Below are 25,555 nucleotides of genomic sequence, written 5' to 3'. Positions count from 1 at the left end.
AGGCTAAAAGTCAGAATGGAAAAATAGCCAGATGGTCTTTGGTCTTTTTTTCTATTTTTTTTTTCTTGGTAGCTTTGCCACGGATTTGCTAGTGTGATGCTGTGAAATCCAGCTGGTCATAATATGTAAAAGGAAAATACCATGCTTAAAACCTTTAGGCAGCTGAAGAAAATTCTAATGGACAGTACAGTTGATGATTAATATTGGATGGAGTGATTATTTCTTTTAATGAGCTACATCAAAAGGATTTTTTGAAGTTTAAGTCTAGAAGGGACACTGAACATTGCTTCCTTTGTCTCTTGGAGCACTAAATGCCACCCCTATACTGAACAAAATAACTTGTGTCTGATGAAAGCACATGCTTCAAAAAGACAGTTGTTCTTTACTGAAAAATTCTGTTGAGTTTGTATTCTTTTAGTGGGATTGCAACAATAATTGCCAGTGTGGTAGGAACAGATAAAGGCTGGGGGATGGAAATTTCCAAACTGGAAGGCAAACATGAAGAAGGAAGGTCCCAGAGGAAGAAGGACTAATGGGAGGAGGATAATTAGAGTTAAAATATTGGGAAGAAAGAGGGAGGGTGCAGTTACTGTCATCTGTAATCTGATGAGATTCTGTTTTGTTCTTAGGTACAAGATGCTTGTGAAGGGGCCAAGCCTCTCAGAAAACAGCAAAGCTGTATGTGCAGGTTTTCTTCAGACCTATGACAGCAGCAAGAAAGAATGGCAGTTGGGTAAAACCAAGGTACTTCATCAGTGTGGGGAAAAAATTGCAGTTGGGTGAAACTAAGGTACTTCATCAGTGTCCAGCTGCAAGGGGACGTGATTGCATCTGGTCAGATTGCAAGGCACTGTAGTCATGATCCTTTCAATACACTGGCCTATGCCACTGACCTGCAGCATCTCAAATATTTCATAGCAGTTTTTTTTATTTTATCTAAACTCCTAATTGATCAAGTCACATTGATTTTGTTGTGTCTGATCAATCTAAAGATTCAAGGGGAACAAACACGGGTCTTATTTTATGTAATTGTAATGTGTGCTATTAACTCTTGCCTCTTGTGTCAGGTATTTCACTCTGCTTGACTAAATGAAATTCGTGCCTGAGGCAGTGAGCTGAATCTTGGTATATATCTAAGCTGTGAATAGCTGCATCACCAGATGTACAACAGCTTTCTGTTGGGGAAGCTCAGATGATGCTTTTGCAGTGAGCCCAGATGCTAGCATACATTTTCTATTAAGAGGTATCCAAATGCTTTTGCCCGTTTGCATAATTCAGCTCTTGCTTCTGTTTTGGTGAATATTTAACACTTCTCTCTTGCCTGGAATAGTCTGGATTTTCATGCAGAAATAGATGTGAGCATTTTGAGGTATATTGCTGTAGAAGTCTGGGAGTGTGAAGCTGTCTCTATCACAACTTTCCACATACTCCAGAAAATTCATCAAAAAATGTTTCAAGATGGATGATGTCCAGTGCAGACAGCATTTCTCAACAGTGGGTATGCAGTCCATATCTAGAGCAGATGGTAGTACATCAAAGCAACTTCTTGCGTTTTTTTGCCTTCAGAAAAGTACTTCAGAATATTTCCAGTGCCACAATTAAACCAGAAGTGACTCAAGTGAACATGCACATTTAATTTGTCCAGGAGATCAGATAATGACATTTGTTGCTTTGAGCAATTATTTCTCAGTAAGTGGATTGACTATAATATTTATTAGAGCAAGATCTCTCTCTCTCCTCTTCCTAGAGGGCTGATGGTAGTCCAGTTGGTAGTCTAGGCTGTGAGGTTTGTGTGACAATCAAGGAAACCACTGGCCATTGCTGTGGGAAAGACATGTAATAATCTGGAGTTTGGTTGTTTGGGGTTTTTTTCCCCCATGCCTCCACTGATGTTCCAGAAAGAAGATTTTATCACTTAGCTGTATTTCTGCTCTGTGTTTAAAGTGTTCCCCATCTTCGATTTTGGAATGTGGAATCTCCTTCACTGGTGCCTGCAAACCAGGAACCATTTTGGTCATTCCTGTCCCTGGATAATCCACATTCCTTGGGTGACTGCCAGTCTCCCAGAATTTTAGTGTTAATGCCTATGTGACGAGCATGTGTGTTGCAGAGCTGTCTGGAAAGCTTTAGAAAACGGTGTTTAGAGCTGATAAACACAGAGTATGAACTTTCTTCCTAGCATGACAAGAGATGGAAGATTGCTGCGCTACAGCAAGGGCAGCAGGATGGAGGACCAGACTCACATGCATATATTCACTTTTTAGAGTACAAAAGGTTATAAGCTATACAGCTGGAGTCCAGAGCCCAAAGCAAACTAACAACAAGCAGGAAATCCAGGCTGCTTCAAGGCCTTGGAAGCTATAGGTCCCTTTTCTTTCCAGTCCCCATTGTGCATCATGAAGGACTGAGTCAATCTATCTGTTTTCACTCACTCCTTGACCTACACAAATTATTTGGAAAAAAAATTATGGGTGGTAATTGTGGCAAAAAATGTGTTTGTGTTTTGTCAAAACTCTGGATGTACTCTAAAATATTTATTTTTTAATGACTGTGTCCTGTACACTAAAACTTGACTAAAGAGCTGTATGCAGCATGTTGGTAAACTGTAATCTCTCTGCTTGGGCATTGGTTGCTGTGAGTCCAAACATTGTGGAAAGAAAGAAATTATTAAGAGAGACAGTCTTTGTATTCTTTATGCCTGAAAAGGAAAATTCACTGAAGCTGGGAAGCAGTTGAGCCACCTTGTTTGGTTGTAGAAGTTACTTTCTATTCGACATGGTTTGTATTAGAGATGTGTGTCCTGGTAAAGGGGAGCAGTTCTATTTATTGAAATAATGGATCTGTCCAAGGCTGTCCTGGCATGTCCCACACTTGCTGCCATGCTGAATAGCTGGCCAGCCCCAGGCTGCTCCAAGGTGCTTTCATTCCAAGGTGTATTACTGTCCTTGAGTGACTTTTTGATGCTTGTATATCAAGTTTCTCCCAAATTTGCCCTAAAACAGGACAAATACCCTGCCATGTCATTCTTCAGATGAGCTGCTTGGCATTCTTTCCCATGCAAAGCCATTTCATTCCTCCCTTGGAGACCACCTTGCAACTCAGCTTTTTGACAGTGCCTCCAGAAAGCCTGTCCCTAAGAAAGCAGATGCCTTGCAGAGCAGTGGTGCTTCCTGGCAGTACCTTCTCTGCTGTCTGGATCCAGCTGTGGTGCCTTGGATTACAGACTGCCTTGTTTGCATTCATGTTTCAGCTGGTGCTAGGTAACATAGGCCTGGAATACTTGGGTTGATGGAGAAAAGAGCCTTAATTTTTCCAGAGTCTTTCAGGTAAAGGTGCTACTAGCCAAGGGGAACAGATCATAAGTAATTGTCCTGAAAAGGAAGTCCCCTGCATGGCCTTACTGCCACTTTTGCTGCTGCAGGTGCAGCTCTGGGTACTCAGGTTGGTATTCCCCGAACTAATCTTGGCTTAGTCAGGAGTAGCTACTGAAGAAGGTGTGGCAAGCCCACGGGGATGTAACCTAGGAAGAAGTATAAGGGGTGGGTGAAGAGCAAGGCTTATAGAAGGGGGAATACTTCCTGCAAAATGAATGGAAGGATAATTATATCCTTAGCAATTGTTTGAAGGAGGAAGGAAAAGACTCTGTGAATTAGTGCAGGGGATTGTGAAGCTTGGGAAAGGAAACAGAGGAGGAAGGGCAGGATGATCTTTGTGTTTTTCATTAAGAATAGAGCAGCTGCTGTGCTGGCAATTGTCAAATTAATCTTTATAAGAGGTATTAATGTATGCAATGCAGGTTTTATCTGGTGGTATGGCAGAGTTGAGGGCTTGGATGCAAACAAGCAGTGTGATGATGAAAGGGATTGTGCCTAAGGTGCCTTTGCCTTCACTGGGGATGTGCTGGGATGGAGCAGCAGCTTCCATGACCCCTTTCTTCAAGTGCACCTGGGCCTTCTGCCATACTTGCCCATACCCACAACACAGATTTCCTACAGTGGTTTAACACAGTAACCTTTACTATTTGAAGGCAATAATTTCCACATTACAACCTGCTGGTTTGCAGGGCCTGTTTGAAGGAGGAGGTTGCTGTACACTGTTTGGCATCCAGGTCACAGTGACCCACTTCCTGCTTTCCCAGTGTTGTCCCCAAGAATCATATGATCCCCGTTATGTATACATGGGTGCCCAAGCAGTTACATTTGTGTCTGCTGATCTCTGTGAAACCTTAACATGTTCACTGTCACACTGATGTTGCATGCAGGCTTTGAGGTTGTGTGAGGAACACTGTGGTGATGCACTGTGGTTTAAAACTTGGCCAGTGTCTAGTGTGAGAAGAATATGATAGACGTAACCTTGCATGTTTTGTTCAATCATTCTTTTCTCAGATGAAAACGATCTCATGTTTTTCAGAAAATGAGTATGAATAATGACAAAGAAACAGCCACTTTCCAGTTTAATTCTACAAGGCATCAAAAATACTTCTGGACTTGAAATGCATGTTATTCTTCCTTGTCATCTAGTGGAGTCTAAAAAACCTCCAAACCTTCAAAATGCCACGTTTATAACTAGATATTGTTATTTTGTTTTGAGATTAACCCCTCACTCAAGCATATATAGATCCTATAATCCTATAGGATTAGGGTTGGGTCTCATGGAACTCTGCACACCCTGAGGTTCCCCCCCTCCTTCCCGCCCCCCTTAACTGGCCTGGCTCAGCAAACACTGTGCTTGCTAGGGAAATACTGATGGCCTGACTATTTTTGCAATTTGATGAAGATAATGGACCGAGACAGTGTTTTGCTGGTTGCATTCTTGAAATGGGTGACTGCTGCTTGGTTCTGGAATGTAATGGAAAGAGCAATCCCTGCCTCAGAGAAATCTTTAAAAGATTGTTGAGTTGACAGAGGGAGTGGATGTACAACTTGCAGGGAAGGATGCCAACTTCATGGTTGGCATTACCTTGATAATGAAGCTTCTTTTCAGGCTACCCATGGTTACTTAGTAATTACAGAACACCTCATTTCTTAGCGGAAACTGCTCCCCAGGAGAAATCCAAGTCCAGAAAAGTCACTGGCTATGGGTACTAACTCAGGGAGAGGTGTCAATACACAGTGTCATTGCAGGGGGAAGGAAGAGCCTTAAGGGATGAGGCCAAAAGCAGTGATGGAGGGAAAGATATAGAGAGACATAAAGGGGAGATAAGTGGGAAATAGGGGAGTTTGTGCAGAGCACTGGACTAAACGACTGTTCAAACCCCGGCCTCTCAGCATAACCACATGGATCCAGTATATTCATAAGGAGTTTCTACTGATTAATGTGGTTCTGAGTTCTGCAGATTGATGAATATCAGCTCATATCCTGTGCACATGGCAGTGCTTTAACAAGTGGGGCTGCACTTCCCTAGTGTAGCCCGTTCTGCTGCTGGCTCTGGCAGGGCTTTATGCAGTGCCAGGCAGCAGGTCACACGAGCAGGGCCATATGGCACTTGCTGCTGTGACTGCAGCTTGTATGGACATATCTTACCAGCTTATTCTAGTCTGGGTACTGCTAGCAGTGTACCCACAGCCCCGTGGAGCTCCATGCAGGCTGCAATCCATCTCCAAAAGCAGTGCATTTATTTCAGGAATTTGTGCTGAATCCTGTGCTAACCTAATGCAAGCCAGCTGATTTAACATTGCTTAGATATGTCAGCACAATTCCTGTAAAAATGGCCTTATCTTGCTTGTATCTCAGTTCTTTTGTCTTTACCATAGCACCGAGCATTTAGCACTGAGCAGAAGTTTTAAATATAGGTGGTGAAAGATGCTTGAGAATTAAAAAACTAGACACTGACGTGTAAACAGTAATACTTGGAGAGTTCTATCGTCAGAGCTCAGTTGCCCCTAGTGCATGCTCCACTGTGGACCCTCTTCAGCACGGAAAGATCTCATCCCAGAGTTTCTGGAGGTCGCTGGAGGGTTTCAGCCCCGGAGGGCTGAGAGCAGGCGCAGCTTTGCGCCTCGACTGGGCTTTTGGCTTTCCGCCTGCCTTCCATTAAGATTGCTGTTAAGGTTACTTCCTGGAGTCTAGAAATCCAAAAGTTCCTCCCTTTCCTTGAAACGCGGAGGAGTTTCTTTGCAAAATATTTAATCACCCAAGTAGGTCGCAGTGCCTGCTGCAGGGAGGTACCGGATCGTGCCGGGAAAGCCGTCAGCTGAGAAAGGGTTAATCACAGGCGCAAACTTGGGCTCTCCTCCTCCCTCCTCTTTCCCTCCTTCCTCTGCTCCCTCCCTCTCCCTCTCTCTTTTAAGTCTTGACCACAGAGTGAGGGCGGCGGGGGTTGGGCGCGGAGTTTGGCTCTGGCCGCTGCAGAAGTTTTCCCGGCGCGGGCAGTGCGGGCGCCGCGGGGCAGCGCCGGGGCAGGCGGGGGCGGCAGCGCAGCCGCCCGGGCACGGAGCGCTCCCCGCGCCGCTCACCCGGGGATGAAACCGCCCGGCTCTCCCGGGGACTGACTTCTTTCCTCTCTTTGTGTTTACTGAAACTCCTCCCCGTGGCGTCAGGTTTTCCTGAAGGAAGCTCTTGAGCAGAAGCTGGAGAAGGATCGGGAAGAGGAGTTGAGGAAAGCAGCTATAGTCATCCGGGCCCACGTCTTGGGCTACATGGCAAGGTCAGTGCTGGGGGCTGCCCCACCATCCCTGTGCTTGCGTGCCTGGGTTGCCCCGACACCCTGCTTTGCTCTCTAGTCCCCCACCATCCGTCCCGTCTTCCCCTGCTGTATTGTAAGGGAGAGTTGCAGAATCTGCCCTCCCTGTCGGCATCAGCTCTGCCGAAACCTTCCTGCACCTTTGGCACCTCTTTTTCAGTTATGTGCACGTTTGCACCCTCCCTCAACGCTGCTCAGCAGGCTTCCCGCGGACTTCTGTACCCATTGCTTGCCTCTGATGACACCTTTTCCTTGCCTTCAGGGCTCTCCTGGCTGGGCCCCACCTACGCTTTTGGTCCCCTCCTTTTCCTTGTGCCTGTCAACTCTGTTTTCTGTTCCCCCTGCCAATTACTTCTTCCTCACTTGCAATTCTGCCTTTGCTCACCCTCTTTCCTCGCCCTGCCTGTTTGCCTCGTGATCTCCCTCTCCTTTTAATTAACTCTTCAGAATTGGTTTTTGGCCAGCTCTGCAACAGTAATCTCCTCTTGCCTCTCCCTTTTGCACCTGACCGGAGAAGGTTTGGGAGAACCAACTGCAGACAAACCGCCCCTCCTCTGCCCCTCGAAGTCAGTGCAACAGCTGACTCCTTAATGGCTGTGGTATGCACACTTAATCCTAGTAAGATGCTCTTTCCTGGCTGGTCTTTGCTCCAGACACCTGTCAGTCAGGGTTGTGAGGAGGTGAAATCCCTGGCCAGCAGAGCTGTTTCAGCAGGCACTCTTCTTAGAGCTCCAGTTACACCAGGTAGCTCATTTTGCGCTGGGAAATGTGTGCAAAGGTTGTACCCTGCCTTGCCAGTGTGGAATATCAGAAAAATACACATTTGGTCTCTGGGGCTTTTATTCATTTATTTATTTCCCTCTAGGAAGACAAATGAGCTCGCTCTATTGTTTGTACATGAGATTGCAAGTTCTTTGTGTCAGAGCCTCTGCTCTCTTTTACTTTGTGTCTAGCATTTGGAGAGAGGGATAGGGATTAACACAGGAAAATTGATTTGCTGGGAAACATCACTGCAGGCAGACTGGATTACTGCTTTTCTGAGTTCCTGGTAAGAAAGCTGCTGCCCTGCAGGGCTGTGATGGAGACTATGTGGCAGCAGTGTTCCTCTTGGTTAGAAATCTTGTGGTCCTTCAGCCTCCACACTTCTGAATTCCTCATCCCACATGTTGCTGTTAACAGTCTCATCTTTAAGGATAAGCTGTGCTTCTGCAGCCAGAGTGCAAATCTTCACAAGCAGCTGGAGGTAACTGGACTTCACAGGAGAGGAGAACAGGGAGTAAAAAAGAGCTAGAAAGGGGGTCTGTAAAACTTTCTGTGAAGAGAGTTTCCAGTTGCACTTCACCTGTATTGAAAAAAGTCCAGCAGGAAGGAGTTCATCTGGGCAAGTGCTGAATGGTCTGTGCAGACTTGGACAGGAATACCAGTATGTGCTGCCTTAAGCTTGATACCATTTCTGTTGGTTTTGCAAGTATAAGTGTATTTAAATTAATTTGGTCTCATGCAAAGTAGACTGGCAAAGGAAGAATTTTACTGGTTTCTCCCTCTTTGTGAACTTGTTCTGTGAGCCTGGAGAACCAGATTTTCTTTGCTTGCATTCCCTGCAGCCTATGCAACCTAGTATCTCTGATCACTAAAATGTGAGACAAGAAAATCAAGCCCATTGAAATAACCCCATTCTTTTGTAGCTAATATGTGGAGCTTTGAGATGCAGGTAACTGCTTCATCAGCTAAAAACCACCTAGTGCAGGATCCATGTACGAATTTGGCTGTGCCCCTGGTTTCTTCAGGACTGTATTGCTCATGGGAAGAAGACAGTAGCAAATTGCTCCATAACCCTGCAATCTCTAGTCCTTGAAGGCATAACTGCTAACTACAGCTCATTGACAGAATAATTAAGTCAATTTCAAATACAGCATTGGAATCTTGTAGCCAGCATGTCTTCTCTGGTGTGATACATGGTCAAGAGATCTCCCAACCCCTTCATTTGGTCTGCAGGTTGAACTTCTTTGGCCAGTGCAGAAGGGTGAGTGGAAGCTTGAACAAGGGGAATGAAATTCGCAGCCTTTGAGCAGCAATTCCAGCTGAAGGGCATCTGCAGGCTTGGCTGTGGTCATGAGGAATGAGGGGGCACTTCAGCCTGGCCGATTAGCAGGCAGAACTGGCCTGGAGCTGGGCAGGGCTTGGCACATGTTGCACTTGAGAGAGTTTCTGGCAGATGCATTTTGTAAAAGTCAGAGTACCCTTTTTGATGCACTTAGTCTGCCTTGGCAGAGAGTGCATGTGCAGCTGTTCACACCCCATGTGCAGGACACAGGGTGGACAGAAGGAGTGGGGATGAGGGGACTGCAGCCCAGGAGTAATTAACCTAAAACCTCCTACTTCTTACCACCTCTTGCCTTTCCTTTTCTTTTCTCTGTGCTTCCTCCCTTTGACTTAATACTCATGGAAAAGAGCATGACCTCTGCACACTACTGCTATTAGCATCCCTCTCCTGATTTTCTTGACTGAGCTGATGTATCTGGTGTACAGGGAGGTGGCAAGCTGTCAATGTGGGCCCCTGTTGCCATTTGAAGGGAATTTCATTGCCAGGACAGAGATTTTAAGGTGTGTCTTTTCCTCAGGATGTTGCAGAATGTCTGTGGGAAGTGTATGTGAGAATACCATGCTATTTCCAGTGTGCTTTCTAGGACTGTAAGACCTCAAGGATTACTGTAGCCTGCTGGCCCAAGATCCTGTGTAGCAGCCCCATAGAATTTCTCTCTGCACATTCTGGTTTGGATTAAAGAAGCTTTTGATTTGACTGGTACTGATGGTTGTTTCCCCAGTGCAAGATACTAAGGCATCTAAATATATTAAATTACTTTAAAAATGCCTATTTTCAGCCTTAGTAGGTGTCAGCTTCAGGTTGGTTAAATCTTATAGCCCCTGTTGGAAAAATGGAAATGTGGATACTTTAACTGGTGTAAAGCTCTTCCTTAGGTTTTTCTATTTCTTATGGTCCTGTGGAGCAATGGAGCAATTGCTCTCATGCTGTAAGCCTGAATTTCTGGTTCCAATCCTGCTTCCTCAGAAATCACTTCAGGGTCTAACATTATTCTTGAAATGGGGCTGCTATCACAGAACACAGGATAAAAGCAATGTTCTGTACAACAGTATTTCTGCTTACAAGTATAAGAATCCCAGTAGTATTTTTTCTATAGCATTGTGGTGGAAGTTTGCCTTTGTGTGATGATCTGGCACCCAAAAATGTGATTTTGACTTGCTGCTTCCCGACGTAATCCCATGAGTTGTGTTTGGCCTTTGATACTCCAAGACCTTACGATTGGCTCTTTTGGATTGTTTAATGTTTGCTTGAATCTAGCTTACAAATTGATCCAGATTACTGTGTAGTGGTAACTCTTGTTATTTGCCTGGTTTGTGTATCATGTACAAACTTTTACTAGGAACTTTCTTCATGTTCTTGATAAAAAAGTCTTTAATGTAGAGGCAAAACCCGACTTTTCTACAACTTTATTAGACTACAGAAATACTGAATGATATTTGTTGTGCTTTGAGGCCCCTACCATGTTCTTAAAGTGCTGCAAAGTTGATTTTGATATAATTGATGATCCTTGTGGTCCCTTGCAGCTCAAGATATTCTATGATTCCTGTTTAGGCAAAACATTGTGCAGTAGAAGTATTTGTTTATGTGAACCTGTTGCAATGTTTGATTCAGCCATCAATATTATAGTATCTGTATGTTTTCTCTCAGACAATGTGAAATTATTGTGACCAAGTCTATTTTTGCACTGTTTTTGCCTTTCCTGGAGTAATTTGCTTTTGACTGCTTAAGAGATGGAGCAATATTTCTTCTCATATAGTAAGGCCATTTGTGTTTCTATTACAATAAATCCATACTGAATTATTACACTCACTGAACAGTGAATGCATTTATGTGCAATGCAAGGAGACTTTGGGCTAGAGGACCCTCCCTTTCCATGTGCCAGATATCTCTCCCTCATCGTCTGAGAGCCTTCACAAAAGTAGGTGCCCATTGAAACAAACTAGCAGTAGATTTAGGAGGGAGAACAGTGAGTTGCATATGATTTGCAGGTAGTGAGTCGCAGGAGAGGAACAGAAATCATGTCACTTCTGAACTATGTTTTTCGAAAAGGACTTTTCTGTGGATGTGGCCAGTATGCCAAGGGCACGAGAAACGCGGCGCACGTGTGATTTCGTGGTGCATTAAGCGTGTGGTTCTGTTTTTAGGAAGAAGTATCAGAAGGTGCTATCCAGTGTTGTTATAATCCAAAAGAACTACCGAGCGTACTTCTGGAAGAAGAGCCTGCTGCGGCTGAAGGCCTCGGCAGTGACCCTGCAGAAGCACTGGCGTGGCCGCCTGGCTCGCAGCCTCTACCAGCACCTGCTGCAGCAGGAGCTCCGGAGGAGGCAGGAAGTGGAGGAGAGAAGGAGGCAAGAGGAGGAAGAGCAGATCAGAAGAGAGGAAGAGGAAAGACAATGGCAAGAAGAGGAGGAGCGTAGGAGGAAACAGGAAGAGGAAGAGGTGAAGGAAAGGTACAAGATGGTATCTTGTGTTCTGCCTTGGTTTTAGACGATTTAAAGGGGAACATTCTAGAGTGAGTTCTCCCCCTTTGTTTTAACCAGTCCCTTTCCACCAATAAGGAATGAATACAAGTAGCTATAAGTGAAAACACAAGTTTACTAACAAGTGAAACTGCAACAGGCAAAAACCAACAGTAAATAGTCACTATATACAGAAGTGCTAAATCTCACAAACTCCCTGAGCACAAAGTGAAACCCAAAATGGTGGAAAAATCCCTTTCCGAGATGGCACCCGACACAGGAGGCGGTGCTGGGGAGCCAAAGGGAAAATGGCACCAGACCCTCCCCTCAAGATGAAGGCCTTTGCAGGTGACCGTGCTGTCGGGAGACAAAGGGGAAGGATGGCAGGGAGCTCCCACAGCAATGAAGGAGCTTACCCAGCAGTTCTTGTGGCAGATGAGAAGTGCTGCTGTGTGTGGGGTCAGAGCTGCTGCTTGGCTGCACCTGCTGGACTCTGCTGGGTTTATGGTTATATAAATTTCAACATAGAATTGTGTGATGTTTCGCTTTTCAAAAGTAGTTCTTCTAGGCTTTTGTTACGTGCTTTTCCCAAGGGGGATCTCATCAGACTGTGTGGCAAGCATCAGAAAATTCTAAGGTTAGAAGCACTCGCCTTGCATCCTGTGTGCGGTTTTGGGTGCCAGAATATAAAAAAGACATTAATCTGTTAGAGAGTGTCCAAAGGAGAGCAGTGAGGATGGTGAAGGTCTGCAGGGGAAGCCGTATGAGGAGTGGCTGAGGTTTCATGATCTGTTCAGCTTGGAGGAGACTGAGGGAAGACCTCCTTGTGGCCTTAAACATCCTCATGAGAGGAGGAGGAGGAGGGGGCTCTGATCCTTCACTCTCGTGCTCAGTGACGGGACTCAAGGAAATGGTCAGAAGCTGAGTTAGGGAAGACTTAGGTTTGATATCAGGAAAAGGATTTTCACCCAGAGGATTGTCAGCACTGGAACAGACTCCCCAGAGAACTCTCCCAGAACTCAAGCCTGGCAGAGTTCAGGAAGCATTTGGACAACACTTTTGGGCACATGGTGTGACTCTTGGGGTGCCCTGCACAGGGCTGGGAGTTGGACTGGATGATCGTGGTGGGTCCCTTCCAACTTAGCATTTGATTTTATGATAAAAGGAAGGACTTGTCTAGTTTATTCACTATAGAGTGTTTTTGTCCTTTAGTTTTCAGACCATGAGAGATATGTTCAACCCAGCGTCATGGCAGAGAAGTGTCAGTGTTTCTAGGAATCAGGCAAACTCATTTTGTCTTCATTTTCTGATTAATGTTAAATGGCATCTGAGTGAGTAGTCAGGATGGTTTTAGCAGACCAACCTGGATAACTTTCGAACAATCATTTAACCAAAAAATGAGGTGGAAGTCCATGGAAATTGCAAATCAGCTGGTCTACTGAGAACAAGCAAAATACCCAACACAAGTGTAGACAAATTCAGAAGGACCTAGGTGAAATTTGAGCTGTAATGAACTAGAAGTTAGCATGCAGTTATTGTGCATACCCTGTTAGCAGAGGGGAGACATGGAACAATTTGGTCCAACATTCAACAGGAAGAAAAATAATAATGTTGAAAGAAATTACGTATTTGATGCTATTTTTATCTTCCCCAAAAACTTAACTGTTGGATATTAAATATGATTAGGAAGGATGCACAAGAATTCAGAATATGTAGTGGAAATAAAAGGTTAGAAAATGGTCAGATAAATCAAATTACAAATTATAGAGAAGGTATTGGGATTTGGTGAAACTAATGTTTGGGTACTTCAAGAACTAGCTAAAGCAGTTTAAAACAGTAGATATTCTTTTCTCCTTTGTGGATAGTAATTTTTTTCATAAAAAATGGAAAATACCAAACAATTATGACCCCCTTTTTAAATGGGAAAAGTAAGAATCAGGGAATTGTGGACCAGTCAGCCTGGCCTCAGTTTCAGGAAGATACTGAAACAAATGATCAAACAGTTGTAAATGCTTGATAAAGGAATCAAGCCAATGTGGATTTCTGAAGAACAAACAGCATTAGAGTTATCTTTTTGCTTCTGTGATATCTTATGGCATGTCTTGTGGACAGGGAGAAGCTGTGGAGGATAGGTAACTTGGCTTTGAGTAGGTAAAAGGTAGATAAGGACTTTGATATGTTACAAGAATGCTTGTAAGATGCTAAAAGAAATTTGCTTTGGAAAAAGGTATGTGAGGCAAGATTAGGATTTGTGTTTTTTACTGCATTTAGTTAATAAACAAGAGTAGCTTTTTGTTAAATAGAAGAGAACTCTTGAATAGGATTCTTCCATGATCAGTGCTGGATATGGTACTTGTGCAATGTTTTAATAAGAATTTGGATGAGGAAATATGAATATCCTTATTAAATTTGCAGATAAAACCATCTGCTGAGGGGCTGTAGGCATATAGCCTAGGATTACAGTTCAGATAATTTTAGCAAGTTAAAGGATCTGAAAAACAGGGTAACTTGGTAGAGACATATGCAGATTTACAGTCAGAAATAATCAAATGCCCAGGGAGCGGAGGAAGAATGCTTACTTCAACAGCAGGAGGAAGGTCTGGAGGCTAAGTTGAGTATGTCACCAGTGTCATGCTGTGTGAGAGGAGAAAGCAAATGCTCTCTATAAACAGAATTGTTTCTGTAAGATGGGGTGATGATTTGGTGCCCTTCAGTTGGAGTGCTGTCCCTAGTTTTAGGTATCACATTTCAGGAAGAGTGTAGGTCAGTTGATGATTACTGGAAGGCAGGAAGACATACCAAAGATTTAAAAACTGAGGAACAGTTGCAGGAATTGGTATTTAGATTGTAGGTGATATTCCTAATTTGTTTTAAAATGGTTGTGCTTTTGAGCCCTCTTATCATTTAAGGCAGTGGTTTAATTCGTGATGATTGCTAGGGATCTGTCAGTAGAGTTGGAACCATCTGGATCTCACTTATGGCAGCTTTCATTTACAAATATTTCCTGAATTTTTTTCAGAGAGTGAGCACAAGAGTGAGAGCTTTAAGGACTTCGTGACTTGCAGCTGCAGTTTAGAATTTGGCTGGGAAAATCTGCAAGGCCTGAAAAATAAATATTGTTGCCCTCCTCTTCTCCCTGGGGTTGAATTATAGATTTGAAAGTCACCAGTGGCAGTGGTAACTTTCTTCCATCCGGCAGCATCCCATTCCTGCTCCCTAAGCATGACCCTGATTTGTCTGTCTGCTGGTTCAGCTGCTTGTAGCATACTTGCTCTGGAGAAACTGGCCATAGTGATAGCTTTGCTTTGGAATACAACCTCTTTGATCTGGGTAGAGCTGCAACACCGTGGGATAGTTTTTTTCCTCTGTTCATGTTTACTAACAAATTCTGACTCTTACAGTCTTCACTATTAAACTGGATTTTGCATGCCACTGAGAAGTCATGCGAGTTGTGGCTCTAATAAAGTAAAAGCAAAACAAAACACAAATTCAATGCTGGTATTGAAATAATTCTTTTTTTAAAAAATGAGCATAGTTTCCTGATATCTGTCAATTACACACATACAACCTCAATATTCACAGATTTATAGTACTTCAGAAGATTCTGTTTACATTTATCATGAGTCTGATTTGTCTTTCTGTCACTGTTTCCAATGTCCTTCCTGGTGTGTTCCAACTAATCCAATTTCCTAATTGATCTGAAAGTTAAGTGCATGGGGAAAATCTGTTATATCCACAAAGGTCATGCCAACCACAGAGAATTGGATTTTTACTAAATTGCAAAAGCTTTTAAATCAGTCTTACAGCAAGTACCTCATTTTAACCTTATCCATGGAGGGATGATGTATCCATGTAATTCTGAAAACCTCACATAGGAGATCCAGGTCTGTCTCTGAGTGTTCTGTCTTGTTTTTTTTGACAGAGAAAAGGAGCAACTGAATGCACTACTGCCAGTGGCCCAGGTAAGTTCAACAGTTGTTCTTCTCACATGTTTTCTTGAGAATATCTGTGAAGAGTCCTTCATTGCCTCCACTTTGCCTGGATACCAATGTTGATAATGGTGGCAGCAATATTTAAAAAATGGGGTTTGTTCCCTCAAAACCTGCAGGTGTTTGGCTTTGGCAGAGGTGCATAGAGTTAACAAGGTAGGGCTTTTTTCAAGGCTCTTGTATGAGCTTGCATTGGTTCTGTTTGAAAATTTCCATATTGAACATGCAGCATCCTATTTTTATCTTTACTGCTTGCGCTTGTTAGATAACCTTGTGATGTGCTGCACTGTGACACAGTCTGTTTTGCTGGATTGTTGCCTGTAACAGCCGAAATAAGAGTGCAGCCAACTGCTGCCATGGCTAAAATAAACCCCTTGTAACTGATCTAATTGTTGGTACTTGACATACCAAAGAGCAGACCACCTACCCTGAGGTGTGTGAAAATGGCCGTGTGTCTCATTGGTTTTTTTTTCCATACCACTTATTCCCCAGTTTCAGACCATCTTTGTTCAGGAGAGATTAGAAGCATAGACATGCATTCATCCACAAGTAAGAGTCAAGTAGAGAACAAGCAACATGATAACCAAAGAAAACAAGGATTAAGGCTTAAATGGGCCAGTATATTGACTGCATTGTCATCAGGAAGTACATGAAATCCTATTGCAATTTATTTTTACTTTTTCTCGTGTGTGTCTGTTCTCTCATGTGTTTGTTTTCAACATCCTCTGTGGTGGGGAGGGAGGCTTTATCCTAAACATCAGTGAAAGTTACTAGTATCTTCCATCTTCCAGTTATCCCATATCTGCCAGAAATTTCCTATTACTTCAGTGTGGAGAATAGAGTAAGACAGAGTCTTCAGCAGTCAGCCATCTAGTGATGCTAAAGAGTGCCAAGAAATTCTGGGTGGAGTTTTGTTGGGCTGTGGTTGGAGTGGATACAGTCCTGTTTCATTGCAAATATCCCTTCCAGCCCCAGATTCTGATGGTCAGATCCTCATTTCAGGAAACAATGAAATTTCCAGACCTCTTAGTGAATTTCTGGGAAATCTTCAGCTCTTCAGTAGTCTATGCATGTATGTATTCATATATAGTTGCTTTCTCCTATATGTGTGTGAGTTCAAAAAGAGAGAATGGACTTTTGGGCTGCTTTTTTACTTTTGGGACAGTGAGCAACAGATAGAAAGGCTTTTCTAAAAATTCACTGAACCCAGTGAGCTTCTTTGTATGATTCATACTGGAGGTAGAATGCTGGGAAAAAAGGAGGTACCTGAAGATCCAGTAGTTCTACCTTTAGCTTTTATACCATGAATGGTTGCAGGATGCTTGGAGTCCTCTTTCTGCAGATGGTAAGTACAAGGCAAGCACAGGAGACAGGAAGAATGAAGGGTCCAGGCAAGGAACACAGAGAGGTTGAAGAAAGTGCTTTAACACTGTTCTAAATTCTTTAAGGTGGAAACAGTAAACACTGAGGAGGTGGATAGTCCCCTGAAAGAAGAAGAGAGACGTCAAATGGAGGAGATCTTAAGACTGGAGAAGGAGATTGAAAAGTTGCAGCAACAGAAAGAGGATCACATGTCTCTTATCTCTGAAGACACCAGGAATGAAATCTATCGGCAGCGAGAAGAAGAGATACAGAGGTTGGAAAAAGAGGCATCCAGGGTTGCCCAGGAATTCTTGGAGCTGCTGGATTTTGGCAATCTGGATGAAAGTGTGCAGAACTTAGAGCACTCACTTTCTAGTGAGGGGACACTCAACATTGACTGCAGCCTGGTGGCACCACTGGCTGAAGAAGAAGTGGATGAGGGTTTTCATGCTGATGATGAAGGACGGCCAACTTCCAGTTTGGTGGTCTCAAATCAGTTTGGCACAAGAAACAGTGGTAACTACTCAAAGGAAGTTGCAAACACAAGCCTTTTGCATCTCAAGAGGGAAGTGGGAGAGGTTGCCCCTGCTCCAGGACTGCCTGTGGAAAGAACCACTACCCCCAAGGAGCAGAGAGCCCTGTCTGACCCAGCAGAAAGTGTTTACAGCACTGTTTCTGATACACAGAGGAGTAACAGTGGAGAGGCAGGAGAGCCCATTTACACCTCCCCCCCAGATGTGGAGTCTGACTATGACCATGAGGAGTTTGATGGCTATGGAGATGCAGGAAACGCCTCAGCTGAGCCTCTGAATGATGAGGAGGGTCTGAGACACTCCCATGGTACCAGCCTGGATTCCAACCGTGGCAGCCTGGACTCGGTGAGACTCTCTCCCTTCACCTTTCTGGATATTAGTGTGACTTCGTTGATGTTTGTAACATCTTTGCCTTCTTTTAGTGCATGCCTGCTCACTCTGGGTATAGTTACTAATATATAACTCTCTTATATCAATAATCAGCTTGAAAAAAGGAGAGTCATAGATAGGCTGAAGGCCAGAGGGCTTGTGATTGTCTGGTGTCTGCTGGCACACAAGCTAGTACATGTGTACCTATTTTAGATCGTTTCCATTGCCATATGTTAATGTAACACCCTTTAGGAGAAAGGAAAGCAGGCAACTGCTATTTTGTACGTGTATGTTCTACCTTACAGAGATTCACAGAAGGGGCCTAAGGTTCCAGTGTGCAATGACAGAGGCTGAGGTTTGTCTCCATCACTAAAACTTCTCTTTTTCTAGGTCTGTTTAGAGTCAAGGGTTTATTTTCAGCTGCTGTGTACAAGTTAAGCTATTCTAAAGCTGGAAGAAATTACTATGCTAATTGGGCTGGGTCCCAGTGCACACAGCCAGGATCACTGAACCTTTTCATTCCTGCTTCAGGTACAATGACAGGGTGGTAAAGCTATTGGCCCCTCACTTCAGTATCTCAGCTTAGATCCCACAATGGGTTTGAACTTCCTGAGGGCTCTCAGGACAGCTGCTTAATAATGCAATGATAAATCCCCTTACAGGGCAGGGTGCCAGAGCCCACATAAGATGACAAGGAGTTGAGGTGTGAAGCCAATGACAGTCACAAAAATACTTCCAATAAGTGATATCCCTGAGAAGAGACACTTGAACTACAAAATATCTTTCAGAAAACTATTGAATTTTTTTTTTTTTAGGAACTCAGTTTATTTCTTTCAGTATGTTTTTCCAATGACAGATTGTGGTCTTTCTTAAAAAAAGTTGCATGATTGTCTTGTTTGCATTTCCCTAATGTCAGCTGCCAGCCATCAGCATTTTTTATGTGATCTGCTTGAGTAAAGGTATCTTCTCTGTGGGCAGGTACTCACAGATCACTGTCAGGTAATCTTCAGATCATGAATCATTCTGTCACAGCTTAGGCTGGTTTCTACCATTCTTCTTAAAATGCAGATAGAAGTGGAGGCTTTTATTTGGCTCATCAGTGAGTAAGACTAATAAAAAAGCCAGTTGATACTTTGTCATAGTGTGAGCCACAGGAAGCCACAACCACAGCTGAGTCAAGATCCCATCAACAGCTGCTGTTCCAAGACTACCTGGTTTTTTGAAACTTAATGCCAAGGGAGAGAATGAAAAAATGGACCAGGGATGAGACACAAGAGCGTCACAGAGAGAAGACAGAAGGGAAAATGAAAAACATGCGTTTGAGGAAGGAAAAGGTCTAAGGAACTGCCTTCATTAGTATTAAATTAATAAAGCACAATGAAGGAAATTGTATTTAAGATAAAGGAAATGATTTTGTGTGTGAAGTACTTTCTTATGGCTGAGGGCCTTTATCTAGTTGGAGAACAGAGATGGGTAAATTCAGTACTATTATTTCATTAATTCAGAGGGATGTTTTTAGGGGTCAGTTATCCTGGACTGTGTTTTTTTTTTCCTAATCAACCCAAAGCAAATAATTTCCTTGTTGGGGCTAAATCTTATCTGGTATTGTGGCCTTTCTGCCAGAAGAATCAGAAAACTTCTCCAAAATGAAAAATTCTCTGTTAATCCTATCAAATTAGATTTTGCAAGGTGGGCTCTGCCTTGAAACAGGAAGTTTTGTTACTGCAGGGAACTAGAGCTTTCTAACCATGTCCACTGCTCTCCTTTCAGGTATAAAAATTCAATGATTTTGCTTTAGGCATTAATGGATAAGCTGTCAAGCCTTTGCTTTTACCATAGTGCTTTTTTTGTAAAGAGACTATGTGTAGTTTTGCACCTTCTGGTCATGTGACTTCTGTAACCCTGTTAATTGCTCCAGGCCTCCTGTGACCAGGAGAACCCTAGTAGCCTCTCTTCTTTTTTCTTTAGTTTCTGGAGAGTGAAGAAGAAGTGGATGTTTACATTGATACAGATGAAGAGTTCTGTAATGGACGAGTCACTATCTTCAATGGCTCAGGGCCGCCCTATTTTCACAGTTACCTCTACATGAAAGGTAAGTGGATTTTGCCAAAACCATGGATGGATGGGATCCAGGAAACCTGCTTTCCTCTTCTGTTTGTCCAGAATCATCATCTTTATTTACTCTTAGTTCTCAGTTTATTCTCCTTTTTTTTTTTTCTTCTTTTATCTAAAACAACAAATAAAGAGATAGGAGCTGGGTGTTTTTGATATCTTTGCCACTGAGACTTAATTGTGCCTACTTGGTATGGGCTTATATGATTCATCCTCAGCTACAAAACTGAAGTCAGAACAAAAATACTTGAGTAGTGCATATATTTCTATATTTTGCTTTTGTTTCACTATTTTTGTTCTGTTTTTTCTATGTTTGAAATTAGGCACAACTTTGTTCCTCCCCTTCAGTTCCTTTGTTTGATGTAGGAGCTGAAGTGACAACTCTTCCTGCACAGGAGCAGGATCAGAATGGAAGCATGGCTCCTCTTGCATCTCTGCTGAAATTTTGCTCCCTGGTTTTTGCAGGAGGTCTCATGAACCCGTGGCGGCGGCGCTGGTGTGTCCTGAAGAACGAGGCCTTCATGTGGTTCCGCACCAAGCAGGAGGCCCTGAAGTCGGGCTGGCTCTACAAAAAAGGCGGGGGAATGTCAACGCTCTCCCGCCGCAACTGGAAGCGCCGCTGGTTTGTGCTTCGAGAATCCAAGCTGATGTACTTTGAGAATGATAGTGAGGAAAAGCTGAAGGGGACTATTGATATCAGAAGGGCAAAGTGAGTGCAAAAATAAATCCTTTTGATCCCTAGTATTCACTCCGTAAATCAGTAATGAAGGGTCCAGTGCTGCTGTTCATTGGCCTGTGTATCTCCCATGGTGCTTGGAGAATCAGAAACAAAGGAAGGAAAAGACAATTACAGCATCTAGTTTTACTCTGGAGGGAGTCTGCAATTACTTCATAGTTCTTTTCCCAGTCTTGCATTTCATAATCCAGCAGAAGCTCTTTCCAAGCCATGGATGGAGCCAGACCAGGAGGGGCTAATTAAGTACATACCCCATGCATTCTCTCCTACCCAGATTCCATCTGTTTTCTGGCTTCTCCAGGCATTTCACAGAGGTATTATGAAGCTCACAGCGGGATTTGAGTTTGGCAGCATGTACTGTGTCTTTTCCTGAGTCCTGAATGCTCTTTCTGCTGCCATAGTCAATTCCTCAGCTCCTGCTGTAGGAAAGGACAGACTGGTCACCTATTAGCATCATGCAGACCTGTAAAGTGCCAAAAAGAATGGCACACTCGACTTTGTAAACAGATCTCTATATCAGCCTCCCTGTTATCTCTTCTTCCATTTAGTCTGCTGGTGTCTTGAAAATCCATGTAATGCCTTAAGCTTTGGTTGTTAACTGTACAGATCTTTTTAAACATCTTGATGTGTATTGGCGGAATTTTGTATTTCTGTCAGAGCTACAAGCCATGTGAACCAGTGATTTCCCTTCTGTGTGGTGAACGGTATGAAACAAAAGAATCGACCAGATGGAATTCAGGCCTGTGAAAGGTTTTTAGCTTTGGCTCTTGTGCTTTCTTGTGTTCCAGAGAGATTGTGGATATTCATGAAAAGGAGAATGCCTTGGACATTGTGACAGATGACCGAGTTTACCACATTGTTGCAGAGTCACCAGAAGATGCCAGGTACAGCAGGGAGTTTTGTTAGGTTTGTTCATTCAGTTCAGGTCTGACCCAGCTACTCATGGGAGAGTTTGAGAAACAGAATCAATTCCCTTTTGCTGCAGAAAAGGGGGGATTTGTTCCAGAGTGTTATTTTGTGCTTCCTGGGATGCATCGCACTACTTTGGGGACTTGATGTTACAATTACCAAGGTTGTGGTTCAGTCTACCAGTCACAGGACTGCAGCTTCTCATGTGGCTGTGAGCATGCTGAATTCAAGGGTTACTTCAGCAGACACACAAACCTTAATATAAACTGGAACATCTAATAGTTGATTTATTTATTTAATGGAATCTTGAATCAAACAAAAAGTCTATTCATGTTGTCTGTAAATGATTGCGAGAGCAGCTGGGTTTTATCCAGGAGACAGAAAAAAGGCTGCAGCTTATCAGAGTCTGTAGTGTCATCTGATAAAATCTTCCCAGTGCAAAGCAAACAAGTGACTCATGTCCTTCCTTCTTGGCAATCCTGGCCAGACAGTGAGAATTAGTTGTTTAAGGGCAGGTTGGACAACCTACCTTTGGCTATGCAAAGCCAAGCTAAGAGGTTACTGTCCCCAGCCACTCATGTCTTCCCACTTTACCAAGGCTTCTGCTCTCTCAGTCCTGACAGTGTAACTGTTTCTCTGGTCTACTGATTCTGTGAAGTTATTTAGGGTATATTATTATTTTGGTGTACGGAGAGAAAAGGGGGAAGGTATTTGGGCACAATTTAACAGAAATAGACTGAAGAACAGCCACATGGACAAGAAACAGGCAAATTTAGGGAGCAGTAGTGGAAGGAACAGTAACTTCTTCACCAGAACTACTACAACTGCAGTAGACATGCCCTAAGATAACACTGCAGAATTGTTAGGACGTGTGTAAACCAAATGTGGCCTCTCTCTGTGCCCTATCAGCTTCTGTTCTGAGGGAGAAGAAAGTGCCAACACTTGCAGTAGCAAAGGGCAGATTAGCAGATGTCGCAGGGTATCCAGTTTGAGAATCCTCTATGAAGTATGGATGTTTGCTGACCTCACTGGAGGCTGCAGATAAGAATCTGCTTTTTCTGCAACAGCGATTAGCCTCCAGATATGTCTGTAAGAGAAGCCCTTTCACAGACAAAAAGCTTCACTCCAGATTCACTTATAAACAAACCCATGATTAATTGCCATCCATATGACTTTCAAGTTTATTAGCAGATGACAGAGAGACTAATCAAGAAGGCTCCCAGGCGTCTCAGGACTCTAGTCCAAAAAGATTCCCAACTAACCCTGTTTTCACAAGTGCTGTATGCACTTCTCAGTCTGCTGACATGGGCTACCTGTAAAGCCACTGCCTAATTAGAGTTCCTTGAATAACAACTGGAAAGCTGGATTTTGCAGGAGCAGCTGTCAGTGGGTTGAAGAACATGCACAGAATCTTCATGGATAAATAAGGAGGAAGGAAGACATTGGAATCTGATATGATCAGCCCAAGAGATATTTTGTGACACAGTATTCAGGAAATTGTGAATGAAGAAATTTTCCCAGTGGCGTCTTTCCAGGTTCCTTGATCGTGTTCTTGAGCCAGTTTCACTACTGAAAGTTTAACTCTGATTCTGTTTTGATTGGCAGCGGTTGGTTTAATGTCCTGAGCCGAGTACACAGCGCTACAGCACAGCAGCTGAGGGAAATGCAGGATGAACAGGCCAATCCAAAGAATGCTGTGGTGAGTTACTGTGCAACCAGCCTGTAGGCATGCTTGGAGCCCTCTGTGTTTAACTATTTGTGCATGTTTTTCCAGCACATGCAGTTCTGTATTTCTTCAGCAATGTAAGAAGGTTGGACATTGGTAATTATAAAGAGACAGCAAAGCTGGTAGCAGAGAGGGTAAGCAGTGGGGAGGAACATGGTGCTTGTTGTGGGTTGCTCAGCTTGATCACAGATAGGTCTTTTTGATTGGAAGAGAAGAGGGAGGCTACCTCATGCAGATAAAATGTCTTTGGATGGGACTAGTTTGGGTCACTGTTGTTCCAGACAGAAGATAGCAGTTGGGAATAATGGTGTGTTTATGTATTTTGCCAGTAAAGAGATAATAGCTAAGGTTATTTCAGACCTTTATAATACTCTTTGGAAACTTGTAACTGTTCTTCCTCTGGTCCTGTGGAGCCCATTGCACATCTTAGGCTATTTAGGGAGCAAAGATGACTCGCTTGGGCCTTTCTCATGTGTTCATTTCTACTCAAGTTATTGGAATTCAGAGAAATTGTTTCAATTCCAATCCTATTCATGCAGAACACCTGTAATCTAAAATGCAGTCTGTCTTCTTCACTCTACAGGGAACCCTGGATGTTGGGCTTATTGACTCTGTCTGTGCCTCAGACAATCCTGATAGGTAGGTACAGCAATCTGACCATCTCTTAAATCATAAACTCCATACAATATTTTTGTGGGTAGGTCCAGGTTTCCTTTGGGGATTGTATTTGTTTAAACTCATACATATTTTTCTTCAAATAAATAAACATAGCTGAAATCTTCAGCTTGTTTCCAGCAATGTCACTTCATAGGCATGAAGTCCATATATGTATTGTCTTTGAGTCAGAGTTTCTCCTTCAGTTCCTAAAAGTGAAAACAGCATAATCTCAATGCAAAAAAACCCCAAAAAACCTTTATCTTTTACCAGCACTGAAAAAATATGTCCAGCAAAACTCCATTTTTTCAACAGAGTTATTTTGTTGAAATAATTTAGAGTTTAATTTACAAGACTAATTTAGGGGAAAGAAACAGCATTTTGGAAAAATAATGGATGAATTTAGAAATCTGTATTATTCTTGACATCTTTGCAATGCAACAGAGCACAGACCTTTAGTTAGTTAGTTTCAGAGAAGAGGTGATGGGAGATTTCATATCACTTTATGTTAACATTTAATTATTTCCCACATATTAACAGGTTCAACCAGGGCAAAGATAGTCACCACAGTGCTGAAGTAAAAAGTTTAGCTATTAAGTTATTTATCTCTGTGGTCTGGGGACAGATCTCTGGGCTCTGACACAGGTTGCTAGGACTTTATTTTTAATAGTTTAGAAAATGCATTTCGGAAGTGAACTAAGATTTCATTGATGAAAACATTTTAGGCAGTGCTCAGCCTGTACTCCTCATAAATAATCTATGAACCAGTGAAAACTAGGAACAAATAGTAAGCTGAACAGTCAAAATTTGTTTATGTATGTGCTGAGGTATGCTTTTCTGGAATATCAGTGTTTGAAGCAATGTTAAACAAATTCTGAGGAGAATGCTTATTCTCAACCAACATTTTTATGCAGCTTATTTTCATATTCCATAGGTTTACGCATTTTTCTAACAGAGCTCCCCGATTGCACCTTTTGCTTTATACTTGCATTCTACTTTGCAATTTCTCTATTTTCTCATAGAAATCTGGATTTGCTTTCAAAGTTTTATGAGCCTATTCTCTTGGAACTGGTTATACTTTTGTTTTTCTGTAAAGCATCAATTCTGTACAGAATTGTGAATATTCTTTTGGTAAGAAACAGTTGCAAGAGAAGGACATCCAGGAGCAACGAAACAGTTTTTCCTCTGTTTTGTGAGGATCAGCTCATCCTTTCTAAAATCAATCTCAAACATGTTTTAGCTGATCCTACTGAGACCTGTGTTTATTATTGCATCACTGGTTTTAATAAATACGAGGAGAATGGCTGTACCAGCACAGACCAGTGGTACAAACACTGGCTCACTCCAGTCAGTCAAAGTCCTTTGCTAATGAGCCAAGGACATTTTGCAGCTGCTTATTAACTAATTAATATTTTCTAGTCTTCGGAAGTAGCTTTTGAAAGGTATTCAATTTCATTTAGCTGGTCTCTGCATTCATCAGTTGACAGAGCAGCTTGTTCTCTGACAGAGAACAAGAGATGATCTTAAGTATTTCTGCACTCCTCTGTAGTTTGTATTCAGAAAGTCTTTCTGTTTATGGGAGGGTAAAAAACATGACTTTGGGTGTGCTGTGAGTTACTCGCATGGTTATGACTAATTTTAATGCTTTTGTATTCTGACAGACCAAATTCTTTTGTGATCATCACAGCCAATCGTGTGATTCACTGCAACAGCGACACTCCTGAGGAAATGCATCACTGGATCTCCCTGCTGCAGAAACCCAAAGGCGAATCCAAGGTCGATGGCCAGGAATTCCTTGTGAGAGGTGAAAGGAAATATCTGCAATTACATGTGAAACTCATCTTCTGCTTATAATCTGACAGGGAGATTTGATTGTTACTAACTCAGTCTAGGGTTTAGCTGCTCCCCAAAACTTGTCAT

General features: G+C 42.8%; 1 protein-coding gene across 1 annotated transcript in view; it reads left to right on the top strand.

Annotated features, from left to right (window-relative positions):
- LOC310911582 (unconventional myosin-X-like) overlaps positions 1 to 25,555 on the top strand; it is a 90,559-nt gene that overhangs the window by 49,124 nt on the left and 15,880 nt on the right. The window contains exons 21-31 of the mRNA XM_083865285.1: positions 630 to 744; positions 6,540 to 6,646; positions 10,931 to 11,236; positions 15,168 to 15,207; positions 16,683 to 17,474; positions 19,467 to 19,590; positions 20,076 to 20,319; positions 21,135 to 21,230; positions 22,861 to 22,954; positions 23,565 to 23,620; positions 25,297 to 25,439. Coding sequence (XP_083721411.1) covers positions 630 to 744; positions 6,540 to 6,646; positions 10,931 to 11,236; positions 15,168 to 15,207; positions 16,683 to 17,474; positions 19,467 to 19,590; positions 20,076 to 20,319; positions 21,135 to 21,230; positions 22,861 to 22,954; positions 23,565 to 23,620; positions 25,297 to 25,439 — 2,117 coding nt within the window. The remainder of the gene's footprint in view (positions 1 to 629; positions 745 to 6,539; positions 6,647 to 10,930; positions 11,237 to 15,167; positions 15,208 to 16,682; positions 17,475 to 19,466; positions 19,591 to 20,075; positions 20,320 to 21,134; positions 21,231 to 22,860; positions 22,955 to 23,564; positions 23,621 to 25,296; positions 25,440 to 25,555) is intronic.

The sequence above is a fragment of the Zosterops lateralis genome (assembly GCF_965231275.1).
Source record: "Zosterops lateralis genome assembly, chromosome: 7".
In the NCBI taxonomy this organism is placed as follows: domain Eukaryota; kingdom Metazoa; phylum Chordata; class Aves; order Passeriformes; family Zosteropidae; genus Zosterops; species Zosterops lateralis.
Note: the sequence above shows the minus strand (reverse complement) of the source record. Positions and strands in the feature narration are given on the sequence as shown.